This window comes from Chrysemys picta, chromosome 3 (assembly GCF_011386835.1).
Source record: "Chrysemys picta bellii isolate R12L10 chromosome 3, ASM1138683v2, whole genome shotgun sequence".
NCBI lineage: Eukaryota > Metazoa > Chordata > Testudines > Emydidae > Chrysemys > Chrysemys picta.
In genome coordinates this window covers 53,832,358-53,855,110 of record NC_088793.1, presented here as the reverse complement: position 1 = coordinate 53,855,110, position 22,753 = coordinate 53,832,358, and the positions used below count along the sequence as shown (strand labels likewise).

At 41.1% G+C, this 22,753-nt stretch overlaps 1 protein-coding gene across 1 annotated transcript; it reads left to right on the top strand.

Moving 5' to 3' along the window:
- Positions 1–1,561: 1,561 nt before the first annotated feature.
- LOC101932078 (eyes shut homolog) lies at positions 1,562–16,760 on the top strand. Its single transcript, XM_065587929.1, has 4 exons — positions 1,562–1,636; positions 11,838–12,710; positions 14,466–14,579; positions 16,151–16,760. The coding sequence occupies exons 2-4, from the start codon at positions 11,957–11,959 to the stop codon at positions 16,186–16,188; spliced, it is 906 nt and encodes a 301-aa protein (XP_065444001.1). The 5' UTR covers positions 1,562–1,636; positions 11,838–11,956; the 3' UTR covers positions 16,189–16,760.
- Positions 16,761–22,753: the final 5,993 nt, after the last annotated feature.

The window sequence follows — 22,753 nt, the reverse complement described above, 5'->3', positions numbered from 1 at the left end:
AGTGGTTCGCTGTAAGAATAACACTCAGATGGTTTGGGGACCCACATATATATCCCAACATAGTGCATGAAATGTAATTAATGTAAAGCTTTCTTCTTCCTTAGTGTTCTCATTTATAGTTAGACTCTTCTTGTAGTTTTTGAGCTGTCCATATTGTTTTTCATTGCATGCAAATCTTTTAAGGATGTTGAGATTTACCTATTGACTTTAAGAATTTTGTATTGGATGTATTGAAATAAGTAAATAATCTATTTTTGACTTTAAACATTGAAAGCAAAGTTAGTGTGATGTGGTAAATAGAGCTCTAATCCCCGCCTAAGTTAAAAATATTGCCTCCCTCCCCCGACATCACTAATAAGGCAAACTGCATAAAGAAATCTATCAGAAGAAACCACTCCATAATAGCCTCAAAAAATAGCAGTGCCCTTTATCATCATCCATGTTCATCATCAATTTGTCTTGTGAATATGCTACAACCTCTACAAGAGCTTGAGACTGATTGTCCACTGCCTTGCATCTTGAGTAGTCAATTACACTTTGTGCAAAGTAAGCACAAATCACATACTAAGAAATCAGAAAGGTAACATATCACATTTACTTTGTGCATTTGCAACATTGCTGACTATCAGATCTTTTCAAGACTTAAGAATAATAAAAAGTGACACCTATGTTTGAATTGCCTAACAATTGTCGTTATAAATTATTCTTATAACACCTCCATAGTTGGAAGCAGGCCTTTGTAATGAGGCAGAAAGAAAGCCTTGGAGTCAGTTAAGTGCCTTTTCTTTGTCCTGTGAAATTCTGTTTAGGTTTGGCTGAGAGATAAACTCTGAAAACTACCATTTTTCTTCTGCAGCATTGCAAAATACCTGAGCATGAACATTCTAATCTTGGCTTGGACCTGCACCACCACTGCTGCAATAGCAGAGGCTGCACTGGGAGCCCTGGAATAAAACAGCCTTTCTGGGAGCAGGGAAGAGACTGCTGTCTGGGCTCTCCCAGAAAACCCTCCTTGGACCAGTATATGGACCCAGTAGCCCATCTTCCCCTCTGGGGGCATCACTAATGAACTAGTTTATGCCCTTCTTGCTTATGTTTTCCTTGAACTTTAGCTTCCTCTGTTTTCTCTGGTGCTTTTACAAACTTGCTCTTTCCCCATGTCAATAGTTTAAATACTCCCACAACACTTTCTGTTTTAGGCATATGCATGAATATTATCATGCATATGCCTAAACAGAGAAAGAAACATCTTTTGAAATGTTACTAATTACTTATTTACTTAATGGCTCAGCAGTTTTACATACTGTAAATACCACTGCACAAACATGACTTTGTAAGTGATAATGATACCTCAGAATTATGCATATGCATAAGGGAGTGTGACAGCATGTTACCTGTATCACCCTGGTCACTGAGGTTCCTAAAGCATTGGAAAGATTGCAGGCTTCATTGAAATCAATTAACCGGTTTCTTGAGGGGATTACTGACACTTGGGTGGCAATTTGCTGGGTTGATGAGGAAATGGGCCCAGTAAGTGGGAAAATATATATTTGGGAGAAACAAGCTAAGGGGGAGAGGGGTGTTTGGAGAGAGGCAAGAAAATTGTGTGGAAGTCTCTTTGTGCTGTTTATCTATGGTATATTTTGTTATGCTTTGCAATGGAAGAGTAGATGCACAAGGGGTGAAAGAGAAATAGTGTGTATTTGTGGCAATCATAGTCACAGGGAGACAGTTGAGATTACATGAATTAAGGTAGTGATTTGTATAAGGATAAGAACTGGCCCTTTAGTTAGCCTGGGGGAACTTCATTTTCCAAAAGTGGAACAATAAAGTTTGCCTTTATAAATTATTCTTTTGGTAGTACCTGACAGTTTCATTATAAAGAAAATCTGTAAAAATGGATTGGTGAGTATGGAATGTGTCAAAATACAGGAATGTTGGTCAAAGATTTTAATCCTCATAATAGAGCTATTGAAAGTGAAATGGCCAGTGGTGGTAGTTTTGGGGATCCTGGATGGAAAGTCCTATCAGCTCCAAAAAGCAAAATTGCTATAATTTCTAATGACATTAGAATGCTCTGGCACAATTCTGAAAGAGAAGCAAGCCCCTGCTAGTATCTTGTGGTTCAAAAGGTTATGGGGTGATTTCAAAATGGAAATGATCATGGGAATTTTGAAGCAGGTGACTGTAGTTTCTTGCAGATCTATGTGTATCCCTTGCCAGTCTAGAGGACTGAACAAAGTAGATTTGCACCCTGTCCTCCCCCAAGACACCAGCACAAATATAAAGACTGGAAGTGAAAGAAACATTGTTTGCCTTCCCTGTCCTTAAAGGGACACACACAGCCTAAAGGTATGTCTCTGCACTGCAATTAAAAACTCTGAAGTTGGGCCATTCCAGCTCAGGCTAAGGGCTGTTTAATTGCAGTGTAGACATCTGTGCCAGAGCCTGGCACAAAGGACCCTGTGAGGTGGGATGGTCCCAGAGCTTGGGCTGCAGCTTGAGCCCAAAGGCTTCACTGAAGTTAAACAGCCCCTTAACCTAAGCCTCATGAACCTGAGTCAGCTGGCACAGGACAGCTGTGCATTTTTAATTGTGGTGTAGACATACCCAAAGGGGACTGGCATAGGAGCCTGAAGAACAAGCCAGGCAGCCACCTACAGGCTCCAGAGAGTCTGCACATGGCTGAAACCACTGCACATGTGCGCAAGCCTGGTTTCAGATAGCGTTTGTTGGGAAAGAACTGGCTGCAGGTAGTTGGTTTACAACAGCCATAGTAGTAGCAGCTCCAAAGTTGCTCCCTGTAGTAGACGGTGAAGTGCCATTTTGTCTTTTCCTTTCAGAGTACTTGAGGCAGACCGTTCCTCAAAGACGAGCCTGAGCCACAATGCTCTGGTGTGCCTGTGAGGACTCACTGCCAGCTAGCCCAGACTGGGACTCAGGGAACAGCCAGTTCTTGAGACTGCTAGGGCCCAGAAAAGAGAGATTGGTGTCCTTTGCTAAGGAGCCAAACCTCTTCTTCAACCTATAACTTCACCAATCATTGAAGTCTGTGTGGAGCTTTGTTGCCATTCTTTTTGTCACTACATAGTTGTGGGCTTTTGAGTACTCGAGAGGGAAAGTTTAATGACCTATGTATGATTTGTGAGTCATTCATTTCTTTGTTTTCCCTGATTCCCCTGCCTTCTCTTTGTCCCTGGCTCTTGCTCTCCTTTTCCTGGAACAAATGTGTGGTATCCTTAAAATCTGTTGGGCCGTAGTTTATTGCAGTGCCCTAGAGTTCATAGGAGATAATCTATTATTCACTTGGCCACTAAGTGCAGGAGCCAAGTACAAAAAACTCAGGGGCCCATGGGTCCTAAAATGGAACACTGAGGCCCTAGGGAGGAAGGATTATGGGGCTTTACCATCTATGGAGATCACAGTGCTCTAGAAGTGGTCTACATACCACTACCAGAATATGAACAGAAGACTAGACAAAATAAAAGAATGGGCCTAAGCAATAGACATTTTTTAAAATTGTAAAACAAGTATATTACTTAGCCTCCATTCTAATAATACTTAGAAATGATAGAGCAGCTGAATAGTATCCTGTCTCAAACTTTTGCTCTAGGACAACTTCTGATGTTTTATTTTAATTAAAAATATAACAATGATTTTTATCTTGTATTGATTAAAATTCTGCAAACTATAAATACAATTTTTAAGACTTTATTGGATTTGCACAGTATCACGAGTACTTTTAAATTCCTGCAGCAAATTTCTTTTGGCTTTCATGTGTTTCTGTGCCCAATCCCCTAGCCTGTGTGCTTCCTCAATTAGCACCCAAAGGTGAGATGATACTGCAGAGTCATGAAATAATAACCAAGATAGGGAAGGCCATTGGGAGACTCCTATGTAAGAGTAATATTTCCCACATCCAAGCACGATAGGTACTCAATGAAATTGGAAGGCAGAATATTTGTAATGGCTAGAAGGAGATCCTTCACATGAATGTTTATATTAATACTTGCTGGGATACAGCTATATGATCCAGGAAATACACTGTTCACCAACAGGAATTCCAGAAGGAATTTCTCCCCCTGGAATCTTATTGCACAATTAGGTTCAATAGGGTGCTTTTAAACTTTGCTTTCTGAGAAGCAGCCAAAATTGGCTGCTCTCATTTACAGGATGCTGGACTAAACAGGCCACTAATCTGTTCTTGTGTGGCAACTATTTCTTTCTTTCATTACTTTTAGCTATTTATTGTAAATAAAATCATATTGCAAATGTCAACATAAAAGTTCATATTAAACATACTTTATTCAGAATCCTTAGATCTTAGTTCTTCCTGTGTCACTGACACTTGAGGCAGTCAAGTTTCTTCATTGATTAGGATTGCTGACTAGTTGTGATCTTCTTCACAAGTGATACCAGGGCATTCAATATGCTGTGTTATCTTCTGCCAGTTATTCCTTGGCCTTCCTGATCTCCTTTTGCCTCCCTTAGGTATCCACTTCAACGTTTTTTTTTTTCCTTAGCATGTCTCCCATCTTCTATGTATACAGGTTTCAGAGTAGCAGCCGTGTTAGTCTGTATCCGCAAAAAGAAGAACAGGAGTACTTGTGGCACCTTAGAGACTAACAAATTTATTAGAGCATAAGTTTTCGTGGACTACAGCCCACTTCTTCGGATGCATATAGAATGGAACATATATTGAGGAGATGTATATACACACATACAGAGAGCATAAACAGGTGGGAGTTGTCTTACCAACTCTGAGAGGCCAATTAATGAAGAGAAAAAAAAAAACTTTTGAAGTGATAATCAAGCTAGCCCAGTACAGACAGTTAAGAAGTGTGAGAATACTTACAAGGGGAGATAGATTCAATGTTTGTAATGGCTCAGCCATTCCCAGTCCTTATTCAAACCGGAGTTGATTGTGTCTAGTTTGCATATCAATTCTAGCTCAGCAGTCTCTCATTGGAGTCTGTTTTTGAAGTTTTTCTGTTGTAATATAGCCACCCGCAGGTCTGTCACTGAATGACCAGACAGGTTAAAGTGTTCTCCCACTGGTTTTTGAGTATTTTGATTCCTGATGTCAGATTTGTGTCCATTAATTCTTTTGTGTAGAGACTGTCCGGTTTGGCCAATGTACATGGCAGAGGGGCATTGCTGGCACATGATGGCATATATCACATTGGTAGATGTGCAGGTGAACGAGGCCCTGATGGTATGGCTGATGTGATTAGGTCCTATGATGATGTCACTTGAATAGATATGTGGACAGAGTTGGCATCGGGGTTTGTTACAAGGATAGGTTCCTGGGTTAGTGGATTTGTTCAGTGATGTGTGGTTGCTGGTGAGTATTTGCTTTAGGTTGGGGGGTTGTCTGTAAGCGAGGACAGGTCTGTCTCCCAAGATCTGTGAGAGTAAAGGATCATCTTTCAGGATAGGTTGTAGATCTCTGATGATGCGCTGGAGAGGTTTTAGTTGGGGGCAGAAGGTGACAGCTAGTGGTGTTCTGTTATTTTCTTTGTTGGGCCTGTCTTGTAGGAGGTGACTTCTGGGTACTCGTCTGGCTTTGTCAATCTGTTTTTTCACTTCAGCAGGTGGGTATTGTAGTTTTAAGAATGCTTGATAGAGATCTTGTAGGTGCTTGTCTCTGTCCGAGGGATTGGAGCAAATGCGGTTATATCTTAGAGCTTGGCTGTAGACAATGGATCGTGTGGTGTGTCCTGGATGGAAGCTGGAGGCATGTAGGTAAGTGTAGCGGTCAGTAGGTTTCCGGTATAGGGTGGTATTTATGTGACCATCGCTTATTAGCACAGTAGTGTCCAGGAAATGGACCGCTTGTGTGGATTGATCTAGGCTGAGGTTGATGGTGGGATGGAAATTATTGAAATCATGGTGAAATTCCTCAAGGGCTTCTTTTCCATGGCCCGATGCCAACTCTGTCCACATATCTATTCAAGTGACATCATCATAGGACTTAATCACATCAGCCATACCATCAGGGGCTCGTTCACCTGCACATCTACCAATGTGATATATGCCATCATGTGCCAGCAATGCCCCTCTGCCATGTACATTGGCCAAACCGGACAGTCTCTACGCAAAAGAATTAATGGACACAAATCTGACATCAGGAATCAAAATACTCAAAAACCAGTGGGAGAACACTTTAACCTGTCTGGTCATTCAGTGACAGACCTGCGGGTGGCTATATTACAACAGAAAAACTTCAAAAACAGACTCCAACGAGAGACTGCTGAGCTAGAATTGATATGCAAACTAGACACAATCAACTCCGGTTTGAATAAGGACTGGGAATGGCTGAGCCATTACAAACATTGAATCTATCTCCCCTTGTAAGTATTCTCACACTTCTTAACTGTCTGTACTGGGCTAGCTTGATTATCACTTCAAAAGTTTTTTTTTTTTTCTCTTCATTAATTGGCCTCTCAGAGTTGGTAAGACAACTCCCACCTGTTTATGCTCTCTGTATGTGTGTATATACATCTCCTCAATATATGTTCCATTCTATATGCATCCGAAGAAGTGGGCTGTAGTCCACGAAAGCTTATGCTCTAATAAATTTGTTAGTCTCTAAGGTGCCACAAGTACTCCTGTTCTTCTTTCTATGTATACAGGATACATATTCCAATCACCTGCACCTTCTTACACATCCTGCTCTGTCAGCTCACTTATCACATTTGTTTTTTAGTCTTTCCATGACATGTATATCATCCTCACCCCTCCAATCTCTTGATGTTGGCAGATGACAGTGGCTAAGTCTCTGCTACAAATAATAGCATGCTCAATACAATTACATGGTATAATGTAACCTATAGTTCGGTGTGGAGACCGCTGTTTGCTCAGATGATGTTCATCCCTCCAAAAGGAGTGTTTGCTTTTGTATGTGTATCTGAGTATCTTTATTTGAGCCAACTTCAAATGACGTCACTCTTTCTAAATAGCAGAACTCTTCTACCTTTTGATATTTTTACATCACATAGACCTTTGAATCTGTTGTCCAGTTTCCTACCTTCATAATACTAGTTTTCTCTGCTTTTACTTTCAATCCATTTTTTTTTGCTGTTTCCTGTTCTCTCTTCGTGATCATTCCATTTGATGCCATGTTAAGTAAAGCAATGTTATTGGCAAAGTCAGGGTTGTGCAACTTGTCTTCACTAACCCCTTACGTGGTTCACAGTGCCTTTTGTTGCCCACTTCATCACCCAGAGATGGCAATGCACAGGAGTGGTGAGCACACACTTCTTCTCCAGTCACAATATCTAACAGCTCACCCAGGCCTGTCTCTGAGCTTATTGTGCATCTACTTCCATCATATAAACTGCTCATGTTAATCAGCTTGTCTGCTATCCCATAGCTTCTAGCAATATTCCTCAATACTTGTCTGTGGACATTATCAAACACGTTCTTAAAGTTAATATAGTTAATTAAGATTGAGTTTTGCCAAGCAGTAGCTTTTTTGGATGATCTGTTAAGGAGTGAGTATCTGTTCACATGAGCTATCTGTATGGAACCCAGACTGTTCTTCTCATAATAGTTCATCCATTGCCTCTTCATTCCATTCAACATAATAGTAGCCAATAAGATCACCCTTCTTAGCACCTGTTCTTTCACTCATATTTTTAGTTTTATTAGCTGCTCAGTGAGAATTTTGCTTCCCACCTTAGTATCTCTGCTTGAATTCTGTGAACCTCAGGCACTTTCACCTGTGTAAAGCCTTTGATAGCTTCTTTAATTTCATAAGGTATTATTAGTCCCTTTACTATTTCTAGCTTGTCATTGACATTTTTTTTAATCCGTGCATAATCATCAGCTTGTGGCAGTTTGATATGGAATGGCCATATTCTTTCCATCATCTAGCTTATTCTTCAAGAGGTTTCAACATCTGCACGAGTCCCTTATGTGCATCACCTATGGTGGTCTTGTTCTTCCTGAGAGGTCTTTCACTATTCTGTAGAGTTTCTTGAAGACTCTCCTCTGTGCTGCTGCTTCTGCAGCCTTCTCCACAACCCAGGCATTTCTCTTTTGCCTTCATTTTTTCTTTACTACTTTGTCCTTTTCTCTCTATCTTGCATCCATCTCTAAAATTTCTGCCTGTCTTGCACTGTTCCTTTTTTGCCTTCAGAGCTTTCTGCTCATCAGTCCCTGTCCATGTTCCAGATGTAATCTATGCATCTTCTGCCCTCTTTCATTTCCCACTGTCTCCTCTGCTATCTTGAGAACTGTCTTCTTCCCTTTTGACTCTCTTGTCTCCCAGACTTTCATCAGCTCATGTAAAATATTGGAACAGTTCTGAGGCGCAGTCTAGAATCTGATCTGTTTCTGTGTCCTTGAACTTTTATATTTCTATAACACTTTTTGTCTTTCTTTTTGAATTTAAGTTTAAGATAATGATCTGAGACAAGATCTGCTCCTCTGCTGACTCTGAGGATGTCCATCTTTTACATATGCCAACATGGTCTATAAGATTGACAATCACATTGTCTGGTGATCTCCATGTGACATTGTGAATCCTCTTATGCTGAAAGCAACTGTGTCCTATTTTTAGGATGTTTGTGCCACAGAATCCAGAGCCATTCACCATTATTGGTTCGGATGCCTTCTGCTGCTGTGCCCATATGTCCTTTCCAGGCAGTACAGTTGTTTCCAATTTGTGCACTAAAATTGCCTCTCATCAGCTTGATGTCAAAGTTAGGCAAGTCATCCAATACTTGCTACACCTGCTTGTAGAATATCCTTTTCACTGTCACCTGCTCCATTTGTTGGTACATACACTTGGATTCTTGTACACTTGACATATCTTGTTTGCAGCCTGGCTGTTGTCTTTCATTGGCCGCCAAGCCATCAAGGACTTAGCTGTGATGTTTTCCAGTATAATTTATATACCTTTTTTTGTGTGTTCCTCTTTTTGAGTGGCACCACTTCCTTCTCCCTGCTCATCTTGTCTCGCTGATACCAAAGAATGTTTAGATGGATTTTTGTTTGTTTGTTTGTTTTCCATTTCTCATGTTGTTTTCTGGTACTGTTCAAAGTACATATATTCCACATGCCTACTCTTGTTACAGATTTGGTAATCATGATTTGATGTCTCAAGCTCTCAGCTTTCACCGAGATCTTATACTTTGGTTTTGAGCTCCATCTGTACCTCCTATCCTTCAAGTTTTGGATTATCTTAACCTTACAATAACAAACAGTTTTACTTAAGTAGGTCACAGACCCAGCTGTAGAAACCCTCATCTTTTATGTGGCCTTGAGAACAGCACTGTTGCAAATAGTGGCAGAGTCTTTTCTTTCAGAAGAGAAAACTTAAAACATTGTAATTCCATTTTGAAATAAGTTATTCTAGGGGAAATATTATAGATGTAGCTGGTAGCATCTCCTGTAGCTAATGTTGCCTTGATAATTCCAATTATAAGGCCAAGTTTTTTCAGTTGCTTATAACATTCCCAAACTTTAACGGTTCAAGATGAATTTTTCTATGCTAGATGTCTACCAGGGTGAATTATTTATTTTAAAATTTCAGAAACAAAATTTCAGAAATTTCCAAGAAAGAGATGAGGGGAAAATATGCTGCTCTTTCTCCTGTGGGGGAGAAAAATCTTAAAACCATGTCATTGACAAGCTCTAGTACCTTCATGTTTTGGAACAAGGGCTTCAAATTTGGCAGGAGAATTGCCCTAATATCAGGGATGTACCTTTTGCCATTCTGTAGGGGGGAAAAACAAAATAATCTGGTCAAATCATGAATATTTGGAAAATCACAGTTCACACATTCTCAGGACAGACTTCCTTGAGTTTGGCATTTACATTTTCTGAAGATTGTCTGTATTTAGCATGTTCCAACCTGAGGATGCAGGGACTGGACAGACTTTCTTTACCATTGCTGCTGTTGGCCACCATGGTGCTGGACACTAGAAATGAGAGTTAAAAAAAGAAAAAATCCTGTGCTCCCTCTGCTAGTTTCCAATCAGTGTGGTAGAGGCAGTCTGTCTTGAATGCAGAGGAGAAAAGAGCAGACCTGGAGGTGGGACTGTAGAGGGATACGAGGCAGGAGACTGAGTCTGTGAGCTGGAATGGGGGTGGGAGGTGAGACTGGGAGCTAGATGTGGGGAGACTAAGATTGGCTGGGCAAAGAGACTGAGTCTGGGAGCCAATGAGGGAAGTTGGGTTTGGGATGGAGATGCCAACATTGGATAAAGAGCCTGGTAGCTGAGAGATGGGGACTAGATGGACAAAAAGTCTGGGAGTCAGCCTGGGATAAAGAGCCTGAGAAGGAAGACAGGGTATGCTGGAGACTAAGATTTGGACAAGGAATCCTGAAGATTAGGGGTATTCAAATATACATCTAACTTCTGAGGAAGGAGTCCTACAGACAAGTTTCCTTCATCACTCAACCCTGATTCATTCCCAGAGTAGGTCCATCTTGTGTACGGAGGCAAAGTCCTGTGTGTGTGTGGGTGGGGGGGAAGTGATTATATAATTAAAGATTGTATCAGGAAGCAATGCATGAGGTGGCTAAATTATGATGGCACAGGAACCTTACTTCTGACATATCCTAAATTTTGAGTGCTTAATTTTGCAACCTTAATATTCCTTTAACATGGTGTTTTAGATGGAATACTTTTATACATTGAGAAATATTCTAACAGAAGTGTAAGGATCTGTTTGTCATTCTACATGCAGTAAAAAAAGCAATGAACACAAATGCCAAAATGGAAATGCTATTGTTTCTTTTTATTAAATTACTTTTTATTGTAAAACATGGACTCTGTTTTACCATAAATTTCCACTGAACGGCAACTATTTCAGAGTCGAAAAGAAAATTTCTGGGGAAATAAAAGTATTATAGCACCAGAAGAATTTTTTTTTTTTAACTTTTTAAAATGCTAATTAAACTGTTAACATGTACTAAAAGCTGCTGGCAATTTTTAAAGGTGCTACACATCATTTTTCTGGGTTTCCACAGCTTTCAGTAGAACTCCAACACGAATAAACCCCATAACTTTTTTTTCTGTACTGTAACAACTCTCATTCTGTCAGGATGAAATGGATCTAGTTGTGAAGGGCTGGAACAAGGCTCACTGCAGCATTTAAATCCTGCTTTGGGGCTATGTGGATCCGGTGGTTTAGGCCTCAGTTCAGCAAAACACTTATGCATGTATTTAAGTTCCTTTTACTTCAATGAGACTTAAGTACTTGCTGAAAGTTTGGGACCTGCTTAATGGCCTTGCTGAAAAGGAGAGACATGCTAGGACTGAAGTACCTCCTCATGTGCACTGCTGAACTGAGGCCGTAATCCAGACCTACAAAACTTCAGAATATTAATCTTTGAAATCTAGGAAATTTATCCTACATTTTTGTATTAATTATCAGAAAAGAACTGTTTTATGGTTAAAGTGCAGATTGGCACTTGGGTGATCCAACTTTTGACACAGAATTCGTGCATTACCTTGGGCAAGTTGTTTAATCTCTTTGTCCCTCAGTTCCTCAAGTTAAAGTGGGGATAACAAAAGTTTTTCCACACTTTTTCTGCCTTACACTGCAAGGGTTTTGGGTATGTGTACATAAACAGGTCCCAGATCTTCAGCTGTAATAGAGAAAGGGACAGAATAAAACTGTGGTTGTGATGGTGTAATTCTGATTGCTTGAGAGGATTTATTCCAGCTTCATATGGCTGTAACTAAGATCAGACTCTGTCCCATAGTGGATATATTTATCACTAGTATTGAATGTATCAAATGCTTTCTGGCTGCAGTGATAGTTTACTGTAATTTTTCTAAAAACAGATTATATTCTTTCTCTATTTTGTATTCCTAAAGGCTATTTTTTACAACAAACAAGAAAATGCAGACAGATCCCAGTGAATAAGAGACACTTATTCTAAAACTGTCTTCAGTACCTATGCAATTGTGACAACTCAAATTCACTAGCCTAAACAATGACTATAAAATTAATCATTCTTGTAATGGTGTATCTTCAAACCTACACTGCAAATGGACAGATAATATGTGAAAGGCAAATGAGTGTGGAATGGCACAGACACCCAAAGCACCACATCATGAAATGGACTCTGATGAACAACATCTGCTCAAACTTCTACACAGATTGCTGGAATATAAATACCAATATTGAAAGGAACATCCTAGAACAGCAGGCGTTGAATGTCCCTCAAATATGTCCCTTGCAGCTTCAGTTGGGGGATAGTCTGTTCATATCTTCAGAGGCATCTTTTCAGTCACATGGGATGAATTTGGGGAATGTTTCCATGGAAGAATTTATTAGGTGCCCCCCAAAAGACTTTCTTCAAGATCAGTTGATTTTTGGTTGCAGGTTAAAAGGGATGCATCAAGTTGACCCTCGGTGGCTTGGAGTCGGAACTCATTATTTTGCAGAAGTTCAGACCAAAGGACCACCGTTATGCAACCTGGGCCTTCGGCTCAATGTAACAGTGAAGCAGCACTTTTGCCAACAGTCTTCAAATGCACCTTTTTGCTCCAGACATGGCAGATGCTTAAGCCATGTATGGGAAGAGGCATATAACTGCCACTGTTCTCAACAGTATTCTGGAAGATTCTGCCAGGAGTTTGATGCATGCTCCAGTAAACCCTGCCAGAACAATGCCTCCTGTATTGACACAAGAGAAGGAACTATTGGGGATTCCTATGAATGTACCTGTCCCTCACAGTTTGCAGGTAATATTCTCCCCTCCCCCCCAAATAGATAGATAATATTTGTAGAAGTATATAATGTTTTTCTGTAAACTTTAAAAAGAAGCTTGAAACAAATATAAAAAAGTAAATGCAGTAAATGAATTTCTGTGTGTGAGTGTGCATCTGATGGCCTATTGACACGATTACAGTACACTTAGTTAAGGTTTTTTATGGTAAATTTGTGCAATAATTTAGGATCAGATTTTGCAGTACTTTCCCAGATGAACATTTGTGGGGAAAGGTGAAATGAGTTCTTTCCCACTCTTTGCATAGCTTATCTAAGTGTCAGGAAGTATTGCAATCCCTGTACTAAGGGCCTGATCCAAAGCCCATTGACATAATTCTGCAACCTTGTATTGACTTGAGTGGATTTAGAATTAGGCCCCCAGAAATTATATGGTTTGCTCCATTTATACTTTCTGGGGGTTTTACTGCACCCCAACATGGAAAATAAAGGGGAGGAATGAGGCAAGGCTGTGGTTCTGTTCCTGTATAGCAGCCAATAGAAATTACTGGTTGTATAGGGAGAAGTAAGGTGCCCTCCATAAAAAGGTATGATTGACTGTGTTCTATGTCTGCAAATCTGGGAATTCCAGAAGGTCTGTTGATCCCACCTTTAATTTTATGATTCCTCACTACCCCAAACACAAGGCTGTGACCTAAATGAGTGATAGATATGTGATCATAGAATAAGAAATTAAATATTTTGAGTAGGTTTTGCCATTGATCAATGTTATAATTATATTAAGTTATCTCCATGCAATAATTCTATTAGCAAATGCATTCACATATAACAGAATTTGTCCAATTATGAACAATGGCAAAGTTATGAAAAGATTAATACATATTTTCCAAAGTTTAGTAAAAATGGTGTGAAAACAGAAAACATACTGTGCCTGTTTGTTTGTGGAAGGTACGGATTTGAACTCTGCTGAAATGTAAGGCTACTCATTCGTTCAAGTATTATTTAAACATATTGTTAACTGTTCTGCTAGACTGTAAGGGACAGGATTCAGCTACTGCCACCAAATCATATTGCCAGTCAAGTTCTAATATTAAATAAACTGTATGGCAAGGAGGAGCACAAAGATTAAAACAGCAGATATTGCAGATGTGCTTACACGGGTGTAAGTGAAGGAAAAATGTCTCCCATAATGTTAACTAAAAAGAATATTTGCTCAAGTGTGAATAATAACATAGCAACAATTCAAGTGACAAGCATAATGATATGGTATTTAGACCCATATACTGTAAAGTACAAGCAATTTATGACTGATGCAGAAATTTCCAGTGAGTTTCATGTTAAGCAAAATTCAAGCAAAAACTGATTCCACCTTCGAGCAGTTTCTAGGATTTGCAGTTTCTAGGAAGCCAATACAAGCTATCTATGTTCAAATAACCAAGAAACAAATAATGTATACTAAATTAAAGCTTCAACAGTAGCTCTGAATCAGTCATATGTCTGTATCTTAATATTTTGGGGTCTGGTAACAATGTATATAAAGTTGCCCAAAACTTCCCATTAAAACTGTTTTCAGTTGCTTATAACTTTTTGTGAGACAAACTATTTGGGCTGAAATTTGCAAGCTTAATATTCCATTAACAAAGTGTGTGTGTGTGTGTGTGTGTGTGTGTGTGTGTGTGTGTGTGTGTGTGTGTATGTGTGTGTGTGAAAATTTCAGTATAGAATTGACTCTTCAAAAAAGCTACCTTACTATTGTACTATGATTTCACTAGGTAAAAACTGTTCAGAAATAATTGGACAGTGCCAGCCCCATGCCTGTCTGAATGGCAACTGCAGCAATGTTACTCCAAATACTTTTATTTGTGAATGTGACAAAGACTTTACAGGTAAGCAATTCATTTTATTTTCTATGCTGTAACAGTAATTGTAAAGCAGAAATTTACATGAAACAGATTGAGTTGTTAATGTGCAGTTTCCAAGTTGAGATCTGTGTGGAAAACTATGTTAATTTTAATCATAACTGAAACACATATTTCTCCTGTGAACTCACAATGAGACTACTTACGGCAAAAGGTGAAAATCAACAAATGTAAGGGCAATGGCTCTCAATCCTTTCCATACTAGGATCCCCTTCCTATATAAATGGGTTTTCCCTCCCATTTTGGTAATATGCAGACGGGAGGGTGTTGCCAAGTACCTAGCACCTGCTCATGGCCCCAAATTTCAGAACCGCTAAGTAAGGGTATCAAAATCTGGTCATGGATAATTCAGCCTTAGTTTAGACTGTCCATGGCTTCTATTTTACCAGGTTCAATGTATTTTAACTGCATGTGAGAGTGTTGGCATCAGATAACTCCCACAAAGTTGTAATAAAATATATTGAAATATTGTGTTTACTTGGGGACAGTGTGTGTGTGTGTGTGTGTGTGTGTGTGTGTGTGTGTGTGTGTGTGTGTGTGTGTGTGGCCAGATGGAGTAAGGGGTGGGGGGCTGACCTAGAGGAAGATTATGAGAAGTCATACCGGGGAGGTTGGTGTTGGAAACTTAGCTGTGAATTTCCTGCTTTTAAAAGGCAAATTTACAAACTTCTCTTTCAAAGATTGTATAAAATACTTTAAGAAAACTGAATAAAAGGCGGCATCATCATCATCTCCTCCTCCTCCTCCCAATGCCAAGGTCAGCCCCTCACCCCTTACTCCATCTGGCCCAGAGGGGGAGACACACACACACACACACACACACACACACACACACACACACACTGTGTTCCCAAGTAAACAACTTATCTGCCCACCACATATGAACCAGATACTATATCCAGACTACCTACCTACTACAAGACCATAAAACATCATACCCTTCATGTGTGGTTCAGAGACAGGAATAGAAACTGGGAATCATGGATCCCTGTAATCTGCTTTAACTAATAGAAAATATTTCCCTATAGGTTTGCTTTTAACACAATTTTCCAATATCTTTTATTACAACTTTGTGGGAGCTATCTGATGCCAACAATGATTATTTGGGGCCAAGTCTTCAGCTGACATAAATCAATGGAGTTACACCAAGTAACACAAGCTGAGCATCTGGTTCAATAGATTTTACTTTTCTTATATTTCTTATTTTGGCACAGCAATTTAACATCTGTGTTCAGTAACCTTTAATTTAAAAAGTACCTAAGAGTTGTAATGATCTTCCTGCATCATATAATCAGTTCTGTCTTTATTAATAGAAAATTGGCATTGATTAATCTATTACACTTTATCACTACTGAAAGTATGTCTCTAGTACTTTATAACACATAATTACTACTGGAACAATATAAGAAAGATATGTTTCTTGTAGTGTACTAAACAGTCATTACTGAATAAAATAGCTTTGGATTCAGGATCACTGAGCTACCCAGTGTGTTATGTATCAGAGTTGGCTAACCTGAACTAATTTTCTTGTTATTAAGGTATCATAACAGGACAAGTTCCAGTAAACGCGGCATAACCTAATTTAAATCAAGACCTTGGAGGAGTAAATTATATGTTGTGCTGACATAGGAATCCAATATGTCAGCTAGTAACCCTTTAACAAACTGAGTTCTACAAACTGTTAGAGAAGTTGGGGAAAGTTACTAAACAAGAGATGAATAAAATAATTAGCTCAAAATCCAAAAACTGAAATTGTCCCATTATAAAAGGAGGATTAAGAATGACAGCTCTAAACTAAACTCTGAAATAGGTGGCTGTACAAAAGCATTCATAGTTGCTGTACAGATTTTGAGTGTATTACTTATGAGGTCATGTTGGGATATATACTTGAGGTGTGATAAAGTGAACAGTTTAACTAATGAAACTCCAGCCAGAGGAATGCCAAAAAGGGCTGAATTCAGCAGATTTTTTTCCTGGTCTTCCCTGAAGTTCTTCAAAGCATGAATATTGTCAATACTGCCGTAGCAAAATAAAGCAGCTGGAAATAAAAGTTCATCATACCTTTCAATCTACATTGAATTATTTGCAGAAATAATTGATCTCTTACCCCTCTAACTCTTATTTTGATTTAAATAGACAAGAAAATTAATAAAGGTCTCTAGAAACATTGGGGCTGAAGTTGGGACCACTGTTCATTTTAAGTTATTTAAATAAGATAAAATGAACTAGTTTGCTAATAGCTTATCAAATAGCAGAATGAACTAGGTTATTTTTATTATATTCTTTGCTATTCATTGATAATCCAGCAACATTCTGCCACCTACATGGCACTTAGAATATAGAATAATGCACACAGAACTTCATCCTAACAGATTATTGCACATGGTTGGGCCAGCGTCACTCTCATCTACTCACCAGTAGCAACTGCTATATTTCAGGCATCAAAAACTTTGTTATAACTCAGATTTTTCAAGCTAAAAACTTTCTGGAATATTCCTGTACAGGGATGATTTTTTCCCCCCTGCTAGATTGTTATTGTAGTCAGTCTTCCATTTGTCAATATAGAAGAAAACAAACAAAAAAACATTTTGTATTGTTTTCATTTCAAATGAGTGTTTTTAATAAGCTGATTTTCTAATGGGGGAAACAAAGCTAAATTCACCAAAAATTACATTATCAGTAATCAAATATTTTGGACTTAGACTGTATAGTGCTTTTATCAAAGAACTTCAAAGTGCTTTACAAACCTTAATTAAGACTCATGATCCTTCTGTTAGGTAGATATTTCTATTTCTGTTTTACAAATGAGGCAAGTGAGTGACAAAGTTCACCAGGAAAACTTGGGTAGACACAAGCCACAACTTTAACTTAACTTAACTTAAGAAGTGGCACTATACATCTCCTAACCTCATGTACCAGACGTTTAAATGGGTCCAGTGTAGAGTTACAGCTGCTGTCTTATAAACAATAATGCCTGGTAGCAGGGCCGGCTCCAGGCACCAGCCGAACAAGCTTGTGCTTTGGAGCGGCAGATTCTACGGGGAGGCATTCTGCCCAATCCTAGAGTGGCATGGCCGCTTTTTTGTTTTGTTTTGTTTGCCGTTCCGGCCGCCGTGTAGCGGGTGGCAGCGCGGAGGAGGGGAGCGCCCTGCTGGGAGCGGGCTGCGCGCGCCGTCTGCCCCAGCCAGTGCCAGGACTGTAGCAAGCGCAGCAGGGCAGCTTGCGTCCTTCCTTCCCCACCAACCGGAGTGGTGCGGAGCCCTCCCGGCAGGCGGTGCGGCGGTCGGGGCCACGTGGCGAGCGCCCCCCTGAAGCCCTGGCCGCCCCCCTTCTCTCTCTCTCCCCCCGCTCCCTCCGTCTTGCCCCCCGCTAGCCGGGGCATGTCTGCAGTGCAGGGAGTCCCCCTGCACCCTGGCTCCGGCCGCCCCACAGGTTTTTTTTTTTTTTTCTTTGCCATTCTGGCTGCCCCGATTTTTTTATTTTTTATTTTTGTTTTGCTTGGGGCGGAAAAAAAGCCAAAAAGCTATCGCCTGCCTGGTAGACCCTCTTCAGCCAACCCCCCCCACGGCTGGGCACACTTCTGAATCCCCTCACTTTCCCTCACGTGAGAGATGGGGGGATAGAGGGTACAAAGGGGAAACATCAGTCTGTGAAGACTTTAGGTTGTCTTTACAGGCAGAATCTCTACCAGCTATAACCTGGGTCTCACTTATTTCTGGGAGCTGAATCTTTTACTCTTTAGCTACACTGAAAATCATCCACAACTTGTGACAAACGTTCCTAGAATATCTCCTATCAGTAATGTTCTATTCTCACACTTTTTAATCTAAGCTGGGCCTTCACAATGCTGCATGGAAGATGGAAAACACTGTATCCCTGCCAATTTGGCTAAATAGAAGAAAATCTTTCCTGATCCTAAACCAGGCAATCAGTCAGGCCCACAACATCCTGGAAACACAGCTCAGTATACTTCAACTAGAGGGAGGGAATGCAAGGTAGCAAGATGGCTCCTGGACTTCTGGGAAATCTTAAAATTGGGGGCAGTGGTGAAAGCTAATTAGCTTCCCCTACTCCCACCCCCTGCCTGGCCAAGAGGAGGCAGAGTCCCTCCCCGGTACAATCTATTGTGATAACTGGGCCTACAAATTTACCATCAGGGTGAGCTCAACTGTGAAAAAGTTTATAAAATGTCACAATAACCTATAACAATAAATGGTGATGGTAAAAGTTGCCCAAGGGAGACAGACCAAATTAGTCCAAACAAAAAGACCTACTGATATAATTCAAGGACCGTATTAAGATCATGTTTGATAAACAAGAGATGTGTGGAACTGTAAATTAATAGGCCAAAATTGGTGTGTTGGAAATTAGGCCTAACTGGCGAATAAAACAGTGGGGAACAGGCTCTCACTCCCTTTTCGGGCCCTCAAAGAGATTTTTCTGGGAATAATGCTGACTTAACTTAAAGAAGGGGAAGGAGCAAGCTGAACCCCCACTATTTCCTGGGACCCCGGGATCCAATGTGGCAACACTGAGACTTTGGGAGATGTCCTACTCAGGCCAGAGAGAGTGACCCAGATGACACTGCCAGTTCCAACTAAACCTTGAACACCACCTGGGATGTGAAATTTTGTTGTGCATGCACATGTGCACTCACAGTGTGTCCTTTTCCTTTCCCATTTTATTTCCTCTTTCCTATCTTTTTCCTTTAGCCCTCTGCCTAGTAAGAGTCTGGCTTAGACTTAGACTCTAGCTCAGACTTCCAGACTTTAGAAGCAAGAGGAAGACCAAAGACAGGGTAGGCCCACTGCTCAGTGAAGAGGGAGAAACAGTAACAGGAAACTTGGAAATGGCAGAGATGCTTAATGACTTCTTTGTTTCGGTCTTCACCGCGAAGTCTGAAGGAATGCCTAACATAGTGAATGCTAATGGGAAGGGGGTAGGTTTAGCAGATAAAATAAAAAAAGAACAAGTTAAAAATCTTAGAAAAGTTAGATGTCTGCAAGTCACCAGGGCCTGATGAAATGCATCCTAGAATACTCAAGGAGCTAATAGAGGAGGTATCTGAGCCTCTAGCTACTATCTTTGGAAAATCATGGGAGACGGGAGAGATTCCAGAAGACTGCAAAAGAGCAAACTAAGAAAAGGAAATAAAAATAACCAAGGAAACTACAGACCAGTTAGTTTAACGTCTGTGCCAGGGAAGATAATGGAGTAAGTAATTAAGGAAATCATCTGCAAACACTTGGAAGGTGGTAAGGTGATAGGGACTAGCCAGCATGGATTTGTAAAGAACAAATCATGTCAAACCAATCTGACAGCTTTCTTTGATAGGCTAACGAGTCTTGTGGATAAGGGAGAAGCTGTGGATGTGGTACACCTAGACTTTAGTAAGGCATTTGATACGGTCTTGCATGATATTCTTATCGGTAAACTAGGCAAATACAATTTAGATGGGACTACTATAAGGTGGGTGCATAACTGGCGGGATAACCGTACTCAGAGAGTTGTTATTAATGGTTCCCAATCCTGCTGGAAAGGCATAACAAGTGGGGTCCTGCAGGGGTCTGTTTTGGGACCGGCTCTGTTCAATATCTTCATTAATGACTTTGATATTGGCATAGGAAGTACGCTTATTAAGTTTGCAGATGATATCAAACTGGGAGGGATTGCAACTGCTTTGGAGGACAGGGTCATAATTCAAAATGATTTGGACAAATTGGAGAAATGGTCTGAGGTAAACAGGATGAAGTTTAACAAAGACAAATGCAAAGTGCTCCACTTAGGAAGGAAAAATCAGTTTCACACATACAGAATGGGAAGAGACTGTCTAGGAAGGAGTACGTCGGAAAGGGATCTAGGGGTTATAGTGGACCACAAGCTAAATATGAGTCAACAGTGTGATGCTGTTGCAAAAAAAGCAAACATGATTCTGGGATGTATTAACAGGTGTGTTGTGAGCAAGACACGAGAAGTCATTCTTCCGCTCTACTCTGCACTGGTTAGGCCTCAACTGGAGTATTGTGTCCAGTTCTGGGCACCGCATTTCAAGAAAGATGTGGAGAAATTGGAGAGGGTCCAGAGAAGAGCAACAAGAATGATTAAAGGTCTTGAGAACATGACCTATGAAGGAAGGCTGAAAGAATTGGTCTTGTTTAGTTTGGAAAAGAGAAGACTGAGAGGGGACGTGATAGCAGTTTTCAGGTATCTAAAAGGATGTCATAAGGAGGAGGGAGAAAACTTGTTCACCTTAGCCGCTAAGGATAGAACAAGAAGCAATGGGCTTAAACTGCAGCAAGGGAGGTTTAGGTTGATCATTAGGAAAAAGTTCCTAACTGTCAGGGTGGTTAAACACTGGGATAAATTGCCAAGGAGGTTGTAGAATCTCCATTTCTCGACATATTTAAGAGTAGGTTAGATAAATGTCTATCAGGGATGGACTAGACAGTCTTTGGTCCTGCCATGAGTGCAGGGGACTGGACTCGATGACCTCTCGAGGTCCCTTCCAGTCCTAGAATCTATGAATCTATGAATCAGCCAGTCAAGACTATATAATTTGCAACACTGAAGTGAGCCTGTTACCAGAAAGAGGCAGCTGAAAGCAGTCCCTGAAACAGCTTGGGGCTGGTACAAATTTGCAAGGTCTCAGGTGGCATATAGGAGCTTGTATTATGCCTTTGTTTTACCAGCAGTGAAGTTGCAAGTGAGTCAACACCAGAGTCAGAAGGTTCCTTTTCTATCTTTGCTATTCTTTCCTCTCCCCATTTATGTGCTTGTCTTGCTTTGTCTGGTAGGAAATTGGATTCGACTTTAATAGCAGCAGTAACTCCTTCAGTCCGTTTCAACTAATTTCATCTCTTTCCCTAAAATGGACAGTGATTACAATTTATAAGGCTCATGGGGTGTGGGGAGAAAGAGAGGGAAGCTTCCTTCTAAAATCTCTCTCCAGTTAACAGGAAAGCAAAGAAGGGATGTTAAAATGAAAACCTTACTTAGTACTTTACATTTCAAATGCTTTAGTCGTCCCTCTTCTTTTCTGTATGTTTTAATAAAAGGTTTACAAGTTTAATTAGGTGTTTACGCTGATACCAAGCAGGCTGAGGTCTCTGTATATGAAACCACAAATCTTCTTTAACACTTTTTAATGTTGGACAGTGAGAGGGTCATGTTAACACCTTTGACACTTTGGGGCCCATTTATTCCATCTAAATTAATACAACTCCCATGTACACTTTGAAGCACAAGGAGGGGCTCAGCTCCAGCATGTGTAGGAATGAACTTTCCCTTTGTCCCTGCCCTCCCAGGAGTTAGCAATCACCCCGGTGGTCTGACCCCCCGCTAGGGTGACCAGACATCCAGATAAAACTGGGACTGTCCCGATATTTAGTTGTTCATCCCACGTCCTGACCGATGTATGGTCAGGACACCATTTGTCCCAATATTTTGGCAAGGGGCTGGAGTGGATTGGTAAACCTAGCTGGCAGGCTCCCTAGCTGGCTCCATGCAGCTCCTGGGAAGTGGTCGGCAGGATCCTGCAGCCCCTAGGCACAGGGGCAGCCAGGGGGGTCTCCGTGAGCTGCGACTGCCACCAGCGCCAGCTCCATTGTAACCAATGGGAGCTGCAGGGACAGGGCCTGTGAGTTCAGGAAGCGTGCAGAGCCCCCTGGCCACCCCTGACCCTAGGTGCCAGAGGGACCTGCCAGCCGCTTCCCCGGAGCTGCCCCAGGTAAGCGCCATCAGGACTCTACCTCTGCCCTGGGCAGGTCCCTCTGGCTCCTAGGGTCGGGGCAGCCAGGGGGTTCTGCCCACACCTGCAAGCCCTGCCCTCACAGCTCCCATTGGCGTGGTTCCAGCCAATGGGAGCTGCAGAGCTGGCGCTAGTGGCAGGCGCAGCACGTGGAAATCCCCCCTGGCCGCCCCTGATTCTAGGACCCACGTAAGCGCCGCTAGGATCCCACTCCCTCACCTCCTCCCCCTGCTCCAGCCCTCAGGTCAGGAAGTGGGCGGAGGTCCGGCCGGGTCAATGGGCATGCATGGCATGGTCAGACTCACACTGGTCCACCTGGCCCTGTGCTGCCAGCATGCCCCTTCTCTGTTGGGGGCAGGCCCATGCTATGTCATACAGCTCCCCCATCCAGCGC